Consider the following 17751-nt stretch of genomic DNA (forward strand, 5'->3'; position numbering starts at 1 on the left):
CACTCAGTTTAAACTGGTTTTTGAACTTCTTTCTTCAAATTGTTCAATCACAGTGAGTTTTAAAAGCACATACTGTTTTGATGATAAGTGTTTGATGTGATTTTTGATTGTGTTTGCATTGATGTCAGAGTGGTTAGAGGGACAATACAGCCTTGACTACGAGGCCATTAGGACCTGATGGAGGGACAATAGAGCCCTGGGTACCAGGCCATTAGTGACCTGATGATCATTAGCGAGTTGGGTACTACTAACACATGTCCAGAGTGCATAAGAGGAGATTATCGTGACTCACCGGTCATGTAGAATATTTCTGCGGCCATGACGCATGACTGCCGGAGCTCTAGTTCCAGTTTCCGACAATACCCAGCAACATCACACAGCCATTGAAGAGGAGTGGGACAACAGTCCACAGGCCACAATCAACAGCCTGATCAACTTTATGCGAAGGAGATGTGTCACACTGCATGAGGAAAATGGTGGTCACACCAGATACTGACTGGTTTTCTGATCGACGCCCCTACCTTTTTTTAATGTATCTGTGACCAACAGATGCATATCTGTATTCCCAGTCATGTGAAATCCATAGATTAGGGCCTAATGAATTTATTTCAATTGACTGATTTCCTTATATGAACTGTAAGATGTTGCATGTTGCTTTTATGTTTTTCTTTAATGTATATATGGAAGAATACACGTTTAAACATTTCTACCAATACTCTTTTTGGGGTCGGGGATAGCCCTAACCCAGGCTGTATATTTGAGATCCTGTATGCCACGCAATGACTACATCAAGCTTGTGACTACAAACTTGTTGGATGCGTTTGCAGTTTGTTTTGATTGTGTTTCAGATTATGTTGTGGTAATAACTTGCCTAGTTAAATAAAGGTTAAATAAAAAATATATAAACTCAGCAAAAAAAGAAAGTGCCTTTTTCAGGACCCTGTCTTTCAAAGACAATTCGTAAAAATGGAAATAACTTCACAGATCTTCATTGTAAAGGGTTTAAACACTGTTTCCCATGCTTGTTCAATGAACCATAAACAAATAATGAACATGCACCTGTGGAATGGTCGTTAAGACACTAACAGCTTGCAGTTCTGAAAACTTAGGACACTAAAGGGGCCTTTCTACTGACTCTGAAAAACACAAACGAAAGATTCCCAGGGTCCCTGCTCATCTGCGTGAACGTGCCTTAGGCATGCTGCAAGGACTGCAAATGTGGCCAGGGCAATACAATGCAATGTCCGTACTGTGAGACGCCTAAGACAGCACTATAGGGAGACAGGACGGACAGCTTATCATCCTCGCAGTGGCAGACCACGTGTAACAACACCTGCACAGGATCGATACATCCGAACATCACACCTGTGGGACAGGTAATGGATGGCAACAACAACTTCCCGAGATACACCAGGTACGCACAATCCCTCATCAGTGCTCAGACTGTCCGCAATAGGCTGAGAGAGGCTGGACTGAGGACTTATAGGCCTGTTGTAGTAAGGCAGGTCCTCACCAGACATCACCAGCAACAACGTCGCCTATGGACACAAACCCACCGTCGCTGGAACAGACAGGACTGGCAAAAAGTGCTCTTCCTTGACTAGTCGCGGTTTTGTTTCACCAGGGGTGATGGTCAGATTCGCGTTTATCGTCGAAGGAATGAGCCTGTACTCTGGAGGCCTGTACTCTGGAGCGGGATCGATATGGAGGTGGAGGGTCTGTCATGGTCTGGGGCGGTGTGTCACAGCATCATCGGACTGAGCTTGTTGTCATTGCAGGCAATCTCAATATTGTGCATTGCAGGGAAGACATCTTCCTCCATCATGTGGTACCCATCCTGCAGGCTCATCCTGACATGACCCTCCAGCATTTATGCCTCAGTTGTTGAATCTTGTTATGTTCATACAAATATTTACAAGAATATAATATGTTTCTAAACACTTCTATGTTAATGTTGATGCTACCATGATTATGGATACTCCTGAATTAATGGTGAATGGTGATGAGTGAGAAAGTTACAGAGCATCAAAGATCATACCCCTAAGACCTGCTAACCTCTCACCATTACCAGGGGAGGTAAGCATGTCTTGGGGGTATGATCTTTGACCCTCTGTAGCTTTTACCGCTCATCATTATTCATGATTCATTCAGGATTATCCATTATTTTTAGATAATAATGTCTGTCTTTCTCTAAACAATTGTATTAGTATAAAATGTATGCTCTATTTTTTTGGAGCATACAATATAGCTCCGTGTTTATATTGACTTGCAAGACACAAAAACCCTATGAAGTAGACCCCATTTTGCTGGTGGTGATAACTCACCTGAGGACCACCATACATCTGAAACCTAAGCGGGTTCAACACCGGCCCAGACATCTGAGGGTGGAATAGGGGCGTCAAACCCCTATATATCACACTACACCAGGGTAGAGAGAGGGTTGGGTAGCATGAGGGCAGGCAGGAGAGAAAGAGAGAGAGAGAGGGAATGAGAGAGAGATAGATCTTACCAGCATCAGTATCATCATCCTGAGATAGGAAGAAAGGGGCGGAAGAAGAGTGCAGAAGAGGAGTCTGCAAATCTTCATAGATGATGACTGTCTTTGATATCTGTTTTCATTCCTTTCAGTGTTAGTGAAAGGGGATATGTTGAATGTTAGTGAGACAGAGAGAGCGAGAACTACATGCACACATTGGAAAGAATCAACCAAAAAACAGCAAATTAGAATGCTACCTTGCACTAGACAGAGAGTACACAGTGGCAGATTACCTGAGCACTGTGACTGACCCGAAAGTAAGAAAATCCTTGACTATGTACAGACTCAGTGAGCATAGACTTGTTATTGAGAGACCTAGGAAGCAGTTGTTGTTGGGGGTTAATTCCCTTGCTTAAGGGCAGAACGACACATTTTTCATCCTTGTCGGCTCAAGGAATCGAACAAGCGACCTTACGGTTACCCAACACTCGTAACCACTAGGCTACCTGCCGCCCCAATGTTTACATATGTTTCCCATGCAGAAATAATGGAATTTCCTATGTAGTGCACCACTTTTGACCGAGTCCAGGCTGTGGTCAAAAGTAGTGCACTATATAGGGAATAGGGTGCCATTTGGAACACAATGTCAGATAACCACCAACCAGGGGAAAGAAGGGTTTATAATGGGGTATAACTGAACTGCTACAACATCTGGGTCTCCTCTCACTTGTGTATAGTCATTGCTACCCTCCTATCCCTCCATCCTCACGATTCTCTCTACTCTCTAATGGGCTCGTACACAGGCTTACACATGCCTTTTATTTCCTGTTGATTGTCTCACTCAGACATACAACTTGTTTATGGCTTTAATCAGTGTAAAAAATAAAGTTGTGTAACGCAGTATGATAAAAACAGGACTAGAAGACCTTAAGAAGAGACGGAGAATGACAACACAAAAAGCGTTTTTACTATCCCAGGACCCAGACTGTGGCTCGCTCACTGAGAGGTGGGGTATTGGGTATGGGGCAGCAGAGGGACAAATCCAAGAAAGGAGTCTGGGAGTCCTGTATAGGGGATTATCCCACCAACACCCAGCACCATAGAGTCCCCTGCCTGTGGTCACGTGGACTGGGGGTCAGTGGAGGGGGCTGGGGGAGCCACGATCCTGTTCGCTCACTGCACTAGGCTGACCAGCCAACCAGAAGAAGGGAAGAAGGAGAAATGAAGAAGAAGAAATGGCCTCTTGTTGTTTGTTCTCCTCGTCCACCATCTGTCTGTTCAGTTCCTGACACCTGTACTGTCCCGTCAGAGCCTGACGCCCCTGTCTTCAGGGACGGTGAGTGGGGGGGAGGGAGGATTGGGGCAGAGAGAGGCTCCAAAGACCTGCATGGTGGAGCTGTGGGGGGATGGGGGTGAAGTTGGGGCCACTTCTATCCAAGCAACACACTTTATAGCTCTTTAGTCCTTTACCTGAGCCTACAGTACCCTGAGATCCAAGCCCCACATTTTTAATAATGGACTTAACAGAACAAGCTTGTGTCTGTTTAATATACAACTCAGGGCTTAATATATATTTGTGATTTTTGTGGGGGCGATGTTACATTTTGTGTAAAATGTAAATCTCCCTACCATCATATCTAAGCCTATATGACACCAATTTCAAGGACATTTGGCAAATCAACTTGATTGGACATACACATACCGGATTGTTTAACAGGGTGTTGGCAATTGAGTTTTCAGAGTATTTTCTGTGCCTGCCTAGCTCAAATTCAGGTTAAAATGAGACCATAAAGTGACCATTGGACACTATATATATTTATTGACTATATTTATAGGTGAAACAGTTTTTATTACATCTCCAATTTATTGCTCTCGCGTGCTAATTTCTGTCCATTAAGAACCAACAATGTGCTATATTTTTGTTGCATTTCTGACAACACTAACATCTTTCCAGCCGAATCTCAGAGTTCTAAAACCAGGAGCAGAAACGCAATTGCTGCACAACAACAGCAGCAGCTGGCTTATAGCAGGCTAGCAGCTGTAGCTAGTCAGCTAACACCAGTCGGATGAGAAGCAAGCTACAAGGAAAGGAAGCTAGCTAGGTATATTTAGCTATGGAAAGATTTGCATATGGCTGAAGTCATCTGTGTAAACTAAATCCGAGCACAAACAAATAAGCTAGCAAACATCCCTGGCTGCTATTACAGCCAGTTAGCTAGCCAACTAGCCAGTAGCTACAAGTCAACAAGACTGTACCATATGAACCACAACTCAATGTTGACAATATATCCTAGCCAACTAAGTTACATTCTTCCATAAAGCATAGCTAGAGGGGTGGGTCTGGGGTATGTAGATTGCGTGTAGATTGATGAGGATAAAAAACGATCTGAATAGTTTCCGAAGACACTGTTTATATCACTAGGTTGTATGTATTTTTTGATATAGGCCTATTGTAAATGTGTATTATTGTAGCATCACCATCTTTAAAATAAAGGTCTAAGGAAATACAAGTAGGCACCCTATTACTAGAAGAAGCTTGCTTTCATATAATTTAAAAAAATCTTGAAATGGGATTACTGTGGTGTGTGAAGAATCCAATACTTTAACTTCTATGTGGTATAAATCACATTATTGTGGGAGCACCTGCTCTAATAGTATGAATTAGGCTGTTTGAGAAGGTTTGAATCCTAAGCAACCTGCATACACATTGTTTGAAGTACAATAGACAAATATCTCTACTGTGGTAGGTCAAGCTGTGTTCTGGAAAACCTTGGTAGAGTATGGGTAGAGTAGACATTGTAGTGCTCATGTGAATTTCTTTTCTTTTTCGGCATCAGACCAATGCTTCCTCATCACTTTAAACATAGCTTTTTGTTTTTAGTAGTAAAAAAACAATACTTTGCTTGTATTATAGCAGGAAACAACAGCTATTAATGTGTTGCAAGCCAGATGTTCATATTAAACATGATGTTATCAAGAAGACATTCTCTCTTCTTCAGGGGTCAAGTCACTAGGAAGACAGATAGACTGATGTTTAGGGTTTACTATGTGCTCTAGGGTTGGGCATACCTTCGTTGATCCAAGAGCCTTTGATTGTAAAAAATATATATGTAATTTGTTGCCAATGTCATACAACCGTTGGAATCCGCTGAAACAGATAATAAAACACTTCTTACTGCTTTGGATTGTGATCGTAAAAGGAAATGTCTTATGAATGAGTGACAAGATGGCTGGAGGGAAAACAACTTTTATTTGCTTTTGGCAAGACAATAAATAAACAGATGCCTTTTAAACCGGTTAGCTGCCCACTTCTTAATCGGCTTACCTTGGCACAGGGACGGGCAGCGGGACAGGCGACTAGTACCTCTGAAGGGTCATACCAATGGCCACTGGTCCGCCATACCTCCAATAGAACACAAGATGTTGGAAGACCACAGGAAACCTAAAAGGATGCTTCACACATGAGCACACATTGAATGACTTGATAGTGATCTGTGAGTACTGTTCATAGTGGCTAGTGTAAAAGGCTAGAGAAACAGAACATATTTAATCAATGTATTACAGTAGCATATAAACTAATTATTGGAAAGACATTGTATAATCAGTTGAGATAATGTCCTATTTGGTCTCTAGAACACCAACGTGCTGCAAATACTGTGTATGCCATACCTAAAGGCCTGTGGTGTTAAAATGTTAATCGTGACAGAGAACTCCCTAATTCAGAAATGATTTGCAAGTGCTGTTTGTCAAGTCATTGAGAAAATGTTTGTATATGAGTTCAGCAATATAAACAGTGTAAAACATAGTCTATGTTGCATTCATTTAAAGTTCTGACTGCCAAGTGCCCACGTCTGTCAACAAGTGTGTGGAAACTGTATGTCACGTCACTTTGACACTCCAGTAGAGCTGTTTTTAGTGTTTCACTACATTGAAGAGTGTAGAGTAGAATTGTCCTAACCAGCAAAATAGTCAAGTTATCCTTCCGAGTTTGTACTTATGCGGCAAATAACGATTAATAAAATCATAATGAATAAACATATATTCAACCAATGAATTACAATGAATCAAATCCGTGCATACAGGTCAGATTAGACAATGTCAACAACGAAACCCTCATATTGACACATTAAAAGGGGTAAAACCAGTATTGATAACCATGACAACAAGATAGTGCCTAGTGACAGTGGGTCATCACTAGCTTCCACAGCCATAAACCCTCCTTATTTCTACAATTTCTCTTCTTAAAATGTGATTTTAAATTTGAGAGTGTGGAGTGACCTCCCCTCTTAGCTTTAGACTGCTACTTGTTTGCACTTAGCCAAAGATAATCATCTAGGTTCCACAAACTCAAACAAGTCATTTGCTGCCAAGTCTACTGCCATTCAAACAAGCATGTGAATGTGGTGTAATGATGATGTCATAGTGGCTAAAAGACAGACTGCTGAGTGTGTCACATTTTTACTATGAAGGACATTAGGAACATATTACACTGAACAACTGAAAAACCTGTATCTATTTAAGTGTACGTTTTCATATGGAGTGACGCCTTAAAATTATGTAGCCTATATACATGGTAGTTACAGTACATTCATGTATTATTTGTGGACTATATTCTGAGGGATACTGTTTTAATTCTCTGACAAAAAATTAAATATCTAAATTTAGTTTGACTGTGTAAAAGAGGAGGCTGTGACCAGACACGCTACATGATATGATATGGTAAAATAATGTGTCCTTTTGTGTCTTTCTCTGTGCCCCAGGCGGTGCCTGGCAACCAGCAACACTCTGCATTATCTCAGAGAAGTCTGCTTCATGTCAGGACACTGAATAGTTCTTAGGTTCTTTCTTATTAATTTCATATTTTATACACAGTGCTGGACTGTAATACAGAGTGTATGATCTGTAGAACTCCCTCTGTTTGCAACTCGGGCACTGCTACAGCCAGTGAGTATGTGTGTGTGTTGTGACAAAATCTACCTCCTCATTCCAAAATATCCTTTGTCAACAACATTTGTATTGCCTTCACACATGTTTTGCTTTAATCTTTCCTTTTCCCTCTCTGTGTCGCTAGGTTGACTCGGACTCCCTGCTGTCCACCATGGAGACCTCTGCTCTTACAGCCACTGAGAAGAAGGAGCACACGGGATCAGGTCTGGATGGAGGCAGCTTCTCAGACCTGCCAAAGAAACCGTCTCCTACTACAGTTACCAGAGGTATGACCAGTCTAAGAGCTGCCACCTTCAACTACATCTCTCCAGTCCAAACCTCCCAATGTTTCCCTCTCTCCACTCTCTGTCTGTACCTTATAGCAATGCTCCCAGTCATAAAGTAGTGTCTTTAATACCCACATCAAATACATTATAGGAGTCCCCCTGTCATACGGTATCTCTCATACTGAAAATATTTTCAATATAAAATACTTCTTGACTTAATTGATCGTGCAGAAGGTAAAATGCAAGAATTTTAAAATTATTCAGATATTGACTTTAAGTCGTGTTTTTGTTTCGGTGGTCTGTGTTGGTGTATGCTTTCATATTGGCTTATTCCCCCGCTCAGTGGCACATGAAAGAGATAGATGGCGAGGGACTGCATGATTCAAAGATGTCAGAGACTGGGAGATGAAAAAACACTATAATGAGGTTGAAAGACCTTGTTCTTACCTCCTGAGTATAAATGTTATGAATTACTAAAGCTGTCTGTGGTAACAGTGGACGACAGTGCATCAGAGTCCTCTGACACCGGCGAGGACCGGGAAGTACCTTTGATATGCTAATGAGCTTTTATCTGATAGTGTGGCATTGGTTAGTTATGTTTATTGATAAGCTTGGTGGCCTGCCATAAGAAAAGCTATATGAGTATTAATTGTTTAGAGAAATACATGAAAAATAGGACGTTTCTCTCTGTCCTCACTGGCGCCTCTACAAAGGATTGTTTCCAAAAATATCAATTATATTTATTGTCTTGGAATCTACTGTGGCCTATATCGGACACTTGCAATTCTTCAAACCCACATAGACAAACTAAGTATGATGGTTGTAAATTATGTTGTAAGTAAAATTGCATACCATATGACTGAAATGGAAAGTAACATGCAGGCAACTCTTATGTGATGATACCCTTAGTGGGTCAGTCCGGTCTGAGGAGAAAAGAGAGAGAGAGAGAGAGAAAGAAAGAAAGAAACTGAGAGGGAGAAAGAGTCAGAGAGAGAGAGAGAGAACCCATGCCAAGAGGACCTACGACCTCAACATGCTCTGCTCACACCTACTGTGATGGTCCAGGCCTAAACCACACAAAACAACACTAGACAATATGGAACACAACGCTTTTACTATCTCATCCTGGAATATACAAGATCTGAGGTCATCTGCCTTTGGCCTAAAGAGCAGGAACCCAGACTTCATCAAAGAAATTGGAAATACAGACATTGTCATCCTACAAGAAAACAATTAGGCAACAACAAATTCAATCCCTTCTTGACAATTTCCTGGACAAAAGTTGTCACTGTAATAGTGAAGGTGTAAACTTGGCAGTAGAAAACCTAAACAGTATATTTTACCTCTCAGCTTCCCTATAAAACCTAAACAGTATATTTTACCTCTCAGCTTCCCTATAAAACCTAAACAGTATATTTTACCTCTCAGCTTCCCTATAAAACCTAAACAGTATATTTTACCTCTCAGCTTCCCTATAAAACCTAAACAGTATATTTTACCTCTCAGCTTCCCTATAAAACCTAAACAGTTCAAGCAAACAACCTAAGACAATTAACAGCAATGACAAATGGTTTGATGAAGAATGCAAAAAGCTAAGAAGGAAATTGAGAAATGTATCCAACCAAAAACAGAGACCCAGAAAACCTGAGCCTACGCCTACACTATGGTGAATCACTAAAACAATACAGAAATACACTACGGAAAAAGAATGAACAGCAGAAATCAGCTCAATGTAATTGAAGAATCCATAGAATCTAAACAAACAACAACACAAAGAGTTATCTATACAAAACGGCGATGTATGGATAAACCACTTCTCTAATCTTTTTGGCTCTATAACAAAGAACAAACAGCAAACACATACATGATCAAATATAAATTGTAGAATCAACTACTAAACTACTAAATACTATACATTCATGTACATACAACCTCCATTGGGCGACCAACCAGTGCTTCCGCACATTGGCTAACCGGGCAATCTGCATTGTATCCCACCACCAACCAACCCCTCTTTTACGCTACTGCTACTCTCTGTTCATCATATATGCATAGTCACTTTAATCATATCTACATGTACATACTACCTCAATCAGCCTGACTAATCGTTGTCTGTATGTAGCCTCACTACTTTTATAGCCTCGCTACTGTATGTAGCCTGTCTTTTTACTGTTGTTTTATTTCTTTACTTACCTGTTGTTCACCTAACACCTTTTTTGCACTATTGGTTAGAGCCTGTAAGTAAGCATTTCACTGTAAGGTCTACTACACCTGTTGTATTCGGTGCACGTGACAAAATAAACTTTGATTTGATTTGATTTAAAGACTACCAGAATGCACTGGATTCTCCAATTACAGTGAATGAACTACAGGGCAAAAATCTAAAAAGGCCTGTGGGGCTTATGGTATCCTCAATGATCAAATATACAGATCACAAATAACAATGGGCTGTACTTAAACTCTTTAACATCATCCTCAGCTCTGGCATCTTCCCCAATATTTGGAACCAAGGACTGATCACCCCAATCCACAAATGTGGAGACAAATTTGACTCCAATAACTACCGGGGGATATGCGTCAACAGCAGCCTTAGGAAAATCCTCTGCATTATAATTAACAACTGACTCATACATTTCCTCAATGAAAACAATGTACTGAGCAATTGTCAAATGTACTTTTTACCAAATGACTGTAACGACAGTCCACATATTTACCCTGCACACCCTAAATGACAAACAAACAAAACAAAGGCAAAGTCTTTCATGATTTGTTGATTCTTTTCTTTTTAAAGGCTTTTGTCTCAATTTGGCTTGAGGGTCTGCTATACAACTTGATGGCAAGTGGTGTTGGGGGAAAAACATACAACATTATAAAATCTATGTACACAAACAACAAGTGTGCGGTTAAAATTGGCAAAAAACACACACATTTCTTTCCACAGGGCCGTGGGGTGAAACAGGGAGCTTAAGCTCCACCCTCTTCAACATATATACAGTGGGAAGAATAAGTATTTGATACACTGCCGATTTTGCAGGTTTTCCTACTTACAAAGCATGTAGAGGTCTGTAATTCTTATCATAGGTACACTTCAACTGTGAGAGACGGAATCTAAAAAAATCCAGAAAATCACATTGTATGATTTTTAAGTAATTAATTAGCATTTGTCCCATTAATTTTAATGTAATTTTTAATTTATTTTTGAATGAATTACATTTTTGACTATGTATAGAGTGAGCATAGCCTTGCTATTGAGAAAGGCCGCCTTAGGCAGACCTGGCTCTCAAGAGAAGACAGGCTACGTGCACACTGCCCACAAAATGAGGTGGAAACTGAACTGCTCTTCCTAACCTCCTGCCAAATATATGACCATATTAGAGACACATATTTCCCTCAGATTACACAGATCCACAAAGAATTCAAAAACAAATCCAATTTTGATAAACTCACATATATTTTGGGTGAAATTCCACAGCAGCAAGATGTGTGACCTGTTGCCAGAAGGAATGGGTGAAATGAAGAACAAACACCATTATATATACACAACTTACATTTATGTTGATTTCTTTCCCCTTTTGTACTTTAACTAGTTGCACATCATTACAACACTGTATATAGACATAATATTACATTTTAAATGTCTTTATTCTTTTGGAACTTTTGTGAGTGTAATGTTTGCTGTTCATTTTTTATTGTTTATTTCACTTTAGTTTATTATCTATTTGACTTGCTTTGGCATGTTTCCCATGCCAATAAATCCCCTTAAATTGAAATAGAATTGAAATTGAAATTGAATTGAAAAGAGAGAGAGAGAGAGAGAGAGAGAGAGCGGGAGAGCAAGAGAGAGAGAGGCAGACCCTCTCATATATAAAAAATGAGACCTCCTGTTTTCATCAGTGATTATATGTGTGATGACAACTCCTCATAACAAGGTCTGAGGACCTTGTTCTTGGCTCCAGAGGTTCAACGTTATAAATAAGTTAGAACTGCATAGTAGAGCGGTTCTGCGGTCCTTCCTTCTGAGATGCACAAAGACATCTAGCAAGGGCCCACCACTGAAACCTTAATAGAACTTATCAGTGGGATATTTTTACTGTTTAATGAAGGGCTTGGTGGCCTGCCCTCAACCAACTATAATCACCATACATTCTCTATTCACTCATTGGCAACAGTGTAAGTAGAACATTTACAGCCATACTGACTTGGTTACATAGTTATAGCCCTAGTTTTTATCTTCTTATCGACACCTTTTCACTGATTCTGCAATTAACATGCAGATCATAACAGGAATATGAATATAGGGCATGCGTGAATAAATCAATATGACAATGTATTATTCTTAGTACATTTCTCAAAGTAGCCAAAACGAATGGCCTCATTCCCTCAACTCTATTGAAAACTACTGTAAAGTCAAAGGCTAACTAACTGAAGCATCGTCAGACCATTCTCAGTGAAAGTGCTAAGAAAAGCACTAAAATGTTTGTATAAGATATACTGGTAAAATATCCAAGTCATTTCAAATGAATGAAGTTCTACCAGCTATGTTTTTTCTCTTCGCTGGCCGGGTCTAGACTCATTGGCAGTTAGAACATCAGCGTCTTACTAACAAAACTCCATTTCAGTTGGGTTTCATGGAGACATGGAGACTTGACCAGTTACATTTGAGTCCATGATTCTTAATCCATAATGGAAGTATGTCTGGCCTTTATAGCTCTTTGTGCAAGAGGCCGTGGCTAGATGGGGACGGGGCCGTGGCTAGACGGGCACGGGGCCGTGGCTAGACGGGGATGGGGCCGTGGCTAGACGGGGAAGGATGATGTTGGCTTGGCATGACTCCACCTGTTCTTTGATATGCATCAGGCAGTTTCTCTAGCTGGGCCTTGTTAATGATTTTAAATGGGCACCCGCTGTCTCAGTGACAGCCCGCATCTGTCTGGCAGGGCAGACTCTTGCAGGCTGGTGTGTGTGTGTGTGTGTGTGTGTGTGTGTGTGTGTGTGTGTGTGTGTGTGTGTGTGTGTGTGTGTGTGTGTGTGTGTGTGTGTGTGTGTGTGTGTGTGTGTGTGTCTGGTATAGGCTGTAACACACAGCAACACAAACCTCAGTCTGCAGGGTTTATTGGTCTGTCTCTCTGGTTGTAAATAGCCAGATCAGGTTCCCAGTATAGGACAGTAAACATCTCAGTATTTCAAAGCAGATCGCTAAGCTGAATCGTAATGTTTGTGATCTTTCCCTTACAGAAAATCGCATGATTTCATGACGTTTCATATGTGAAAGATGTGAAAATGTGTGTTTTTGGAACACTTCACATGTGATCACATGTTTTCACAGGTGTAGTTTCATGCTATCACAGGTTGCTTTAAATGTTGTCACATGTTATCACATTAACTTCACATAAGATCACGTGATCACGTAAAATTCATGGTCTAAAACTGTTTGTGAAACAGTTTTAGACAGCCCACACACCCTGTCTTTATCTAACACCTCAGATTGTAGTTTTGTTCAAAGGGCGACATTCACAAATCTAAGTCCAGTATACCGCTATTGAGCCTAAACTCTGTGTGACTGGTGACTACACTAGATGGATGGAGCAGGCGCGTGCAGTGTAATTAATTGTTTTAAGAGAGTGGCGAGTTGGTGATATGGACAGAGCAGCGTGTTAATCACAGCAGCCGTGGTCTCCGTAGCGAGGGTAAGTGAGTAATGGTCAAGGTAAGAGGGGTTCCGAGAGGTGATAGGGGATTAGAAGGGTGTGTGAAGTGTCTCTTTCCACCACGCCTCTCTCCTCGTCCCTGGGCTGCTCTGGGGAAGGTGCTTTGGAGTTCATGCTGCTGGCAGAGAAAAATGTGACCAGAAAAAGAAAAAAAAAGTTGTTCATAGGCAGGAACACGCCAAAGGGACATCCACTAATCTTCCTGAGAATAGAGATAGGGATTTCTGCTCTTTCTTTCTTTCTCTCCCTCTAAATAAGGCCCTTGTACTGTTGTGGTTCTGTGGGCCCGTGAATGGCAGGGTGAGAATAGGGGATTTGTGACTCCGAGTGACTCCCTCATATGTTTAACTAACTCCATGGCCCTCCACCTGTGATTTAAACTGATTAAAGAATACATATCCTCATGAGTGGAATATTCTGTGTAGGCAGAAGTACTTGTGAAGATATTTAGAACATTGCTCTAACTCCACAACATGTGGATGAGTGCCTCAGTATTCATTCCCCATGTCTTAAAGAAGAGTAGACAAGGCAGTGCAAGAGATAAATAGTTCTGGTATCTGTGTTGCACAAGACACCACCTCGCCTGGACCTACTACTTAGAAAACAGCATGACACACACAGCTGAGAAGCCCTGAATGTATTGATTCATTTCATATCCCCAGTAGATTGTCATGTTGGGAAAGAAATTACCAGCTGTATCCAGTGCCATGTACAGTATTTCACAATCACAACATCGTATCAGTAATGCCTTAACTGACCATATACATGAGAAGACCTCATGTTTTGCAGGAAGGTGAAGCTATTGACTGGCTCGGTCCAATTCTGCTTTCCTCTCGGGGCGATCCGATCCTCCACACACTAGCAGGAACTGACTGTTGTTTTCTATAACTGAATAAGACAGAGACAGATATCATTATAGAGCAGAAGGGACTTCCATTTTATTGTTATGGTCAGCTTCTGTTAAACTATATAGATCCTCCTATAATTCTGCATTATTTTACAGTAAATAGGTTATATTTAATATCTAATGTTTGAAAATAGGTTCCTACAGAGTCTGTCCTGGGCAGTCAGCTCAATACATGTCTTTATACTTATACATACCCTTGACTCTACATCTAGATCAGATATTCATAAGCGTATATTAAGTCATTCCATTACACTATTACACCCTAGCTGCCACAATAATCTGGTTTGTTGGAACTCTGGTCTGGTGTTTGTGTTATAGCCACAATGGACTCCTGTTAGATCTGACCCCGAATCTGATCCATGGGCATGGAATCTATCGCGAAATGGTTGAGGATAGAGTCTGCAGCCCTCCGAGCTATATCAATCCAATATTGGCATGACTTCAAACATACAGGGCAGATGATATTCTCTCTCTCTCTCTCTCTCTCTCTCTCTCTCTCTCTCTCAATATATGGATCCTTTAGGGCCCTCAAACTCAACTTGAAGCCAGTTCCACTTCCACTGGTCTGTTCCTATAGCTGGGGTAGACAGGCTACAGCCTATTCCTGGCTGAGGCCAGGGGAGTCCATCCGGCCCATGTGTCTCCCCCTCCCTCAGGGCCTGCACACACAGCTGGTGAAAACAGTGTCAGCAAGACAGTCAGCCAGCCATTCAGCCAGCAAATCAGTCAGCCAGTCAGTTAATCAGTCAGCCAATGAGTCAGCCACCAGTCATCTAGGTGTCTGTCCAGAATAGAATAGGACAATATTGTATCTACAATATTGTATTCACATACTCAAAGTTTTTCTAGAGAATGTTGTAGGGAAAAGTCATTCCATTAATGCCTCAATTGACAAAGTCACAGTTCCTTACTGCTCTTAGCTACTTTGACACTCTACCTGAAAAGAAGCACTGTTGGCCCATAGCCTTCCCCATCCCTGGTATTAGAGGCCTTTGTGACTGCTGTTGCAGCTCTGTTAGGCTCACAGGATATTGATTTGTAGCGACACTAGAATTTCTCCTTAGGCTGAGGGAGTTGGTTTGCTAGTAATTACAGATCTAAGGTTACACTGCTGAAACAGGCTGGTAATACCACAGCATTAGCCATTAGCAATTATTCTCATTATGGAGGGCTTATAATAGAGACAGAGAGTCACATACCACATGTTCAATCACCCGCACCTATAAGTTAGTCAGACATTTAATCTAAGTAAACCTAGTCAAATAAACATTTATAAGAAATCATTTTTCGTTTGGTTAAAAAACAAACAAAAAAGGGTTTAAAGTTTTTCTTATTTTATGTTCGTTTTTGGTCAGCTTCGTCCAAAATAAGAGTCAGGTCAGCAGCTAAGCTTAAAAAGGAGGAAGAGTAGGAGGATGAATTCCATAAACATTTAGTGACATTCAACTTTTCCAGTATTTGTGTGGTCAGTGCAGCAGGGAAAATCCTGTCTGAAACAAGACAGTAGGTATGTTCCAAATGGCACTGTTTTCCCTATATAGTGCACTACTTTTCACCAGGGCCAACAGGGAATAGGATGCAATTTGGGATGTACCCAGTGCAGCCCACAACCCTGACACCAGTTCTGGCTACTGGCCTCTCTCTCAGGATAAAATGCAGGCAGGCAGATGGCAGGGCTACAGTAAACTGTGAGACCAGCAAAATAAGCAGACAGGTTAGCCTGAGTAAATGCAGCAGACCCAGGGATAACAAACAGAGGCATCCCAGACCACAACTCTGTCCTGGCCGGCGGGTTGTGGGCTGGGAACAACCAATCCAAAACCAATCCAACCAAGCCTTTATGTTTTCTGGACTGTAACATTGAAGTCCCTTGCATGTTTCTTTTTCCATAAATAGTTCTGTTCTGTACCGGTCCCATGCAATAGCTAGACAGGCATGTCATTTTGGTGTTTCACTTTAGGCCATGGTTAAATACAGGCTCTTCGGAATGGTGGAGTGTATTTTCCTCACTGAGAAAGTCCTTTCTAGCACTACTTAAAGATGCAGTCCGGTATCTTCAGAACATTTTACACAAATTGCACAATAACAACATCTGCAGGATGTAACATATCATATGAAATGGATAACGTAGTACACATTTGGATGAAGTAGTACACCAAAAAAGGGGACTCGTTTTGAGCACCACTTTCAAAACTACTGACTGAAATTATACAAAAGTTCTGGATCATCACTTTAAAGGATTTCAGTAGATAGGCCTACAGTACACCCTGTGATTACAGTACAGGCTCTGAGACTGATGTTACTTCAATGTATGGTTGTCATGGTCCCCAGAAACATGTAAACAGGCCCGCAACCAGCCTCATGGAAAACTAGTTTGTGATGTCATACGCCAGACAGCTCTGGGAGAAGAAGAGATGTGGGGAAAATAAATAGTAATTTTCATAACAACTAGGTAGAAATGGAGTGAGTGATGAGTAAGTGAAATCCCTTCATGTGAGCTCTTTGGTTAGAAAGTATGTAGATTTTCCTTTAGAGAGGATTCCCTCTTTTTGAATGACCAAAAAAGTGTAGGATTTAAATGAATCATTTCCTTGTTTCTAACTCATAGTCCTGAGAAAGACATGGTGGCTGTGACCTTGAATCATAGTCATGCTCCATGTCCTCTTTGTGATTTTCTGGAAGCTTGGCCGTCCCCACCCCCACTATGTTGCTGAGATCAGTTCCGCTGAATAAGGGGATAGTTAGCAGCCAAACTTAACCATAACCAGTTTTAACCACAGCCAAACTTAACCCTAACCCAGTTTAACCTCAGCCAAACTTAACCCTAACACAGTTTAACCACAGCCAAACTTAATCCTAACCCAGTTTAACCTCAGCCAAACTTAACCCTAACACAGTTTAACCACTGCCAAACTTAACCCTAACCCAGTTTAACCTCAGCCAAACTGAACCCTAATCCAGTTTAACCTCAGGCAAACTTAACCCTAACCCAGTTTAACCTCAGGCAAACTTAACCCTAACACAGTTTAACCTCAGGCAAACTTAACCCTAACCCAGTTTAACCTCAGGCAAACTTAACCCTAACCCAGTTTAACCTCAGGCAAACTTAACCCTAACACAGTTTAACCTCAGGCAAACTTAACCCTAACCCAGTTTAACCTCAGGCAAACTTAACCCTAACCCAGTTTAACCTCAGGCAAACTTAACCCTAACCCAGTTTAACCTCAGGCAAACTTAACCCTAACCCAGTTTAACCTCAGGCAAACTTAACCCTAACCCAGTTTAACCTCAGGCAAACTTAACCCTAACCCAGTTTAACCTCAGGCAAACTTAACCCTAACCCAAATGTCCAGTTCCTTCCTGCGTGTTGTGACTCATGTAAAACATCTGTAATAACAGTATACACTCAGTATACAAAACATTAAGAACACTTACTCTGACCAGGTG

The 17751-nt window shown here is 41.1% G+C and overlaps 1 protein-coding gene across 3 annotated transcripts in view; it reads left to right on the forward strand.

The window, feature by feature from the left end:
- Window positions 1-17751, forward strand: part of LOC112224857 (zinc finger protein GLI2) — a 102545-nt gene that overhangs the window by 12001 nt on the left and 72793 nt on the right. For 2 of the 3 annotated variants that reach the window (XM_042306547.1, XM_042306548.1), the window contains one exon: window positions 7548-7689. In XM_042306547.1, the coding sequence (XP_042162481.1) occupies window positions 7575-7689 (115 nt within the window). In that variant the 5' untranslated portion in view covers window positions 7548-7574. Of the gene's footprint in view, window positions 1-7547; window positions 7690-17751 lie in introns of those variants that run through there. The other variant, XM_042306549.1, reaches the window with a different exon arrangement.

This window comes from Oncorhynchus tshawytscha, linkage group LG26, assembly GCF_018296145.1.
Source record: "Oncorhynchus tshawytscha isolate Ot180627B linkage group LG26, Otsh_v2.0, whole genome shotgun sequence".
NCBI lineage: Eukaryota > Metazoa > Chordata > Actinopteri > Salmoniformes > Salmonidae > Oncorhynchus > Oncorhynchus tshawytscha.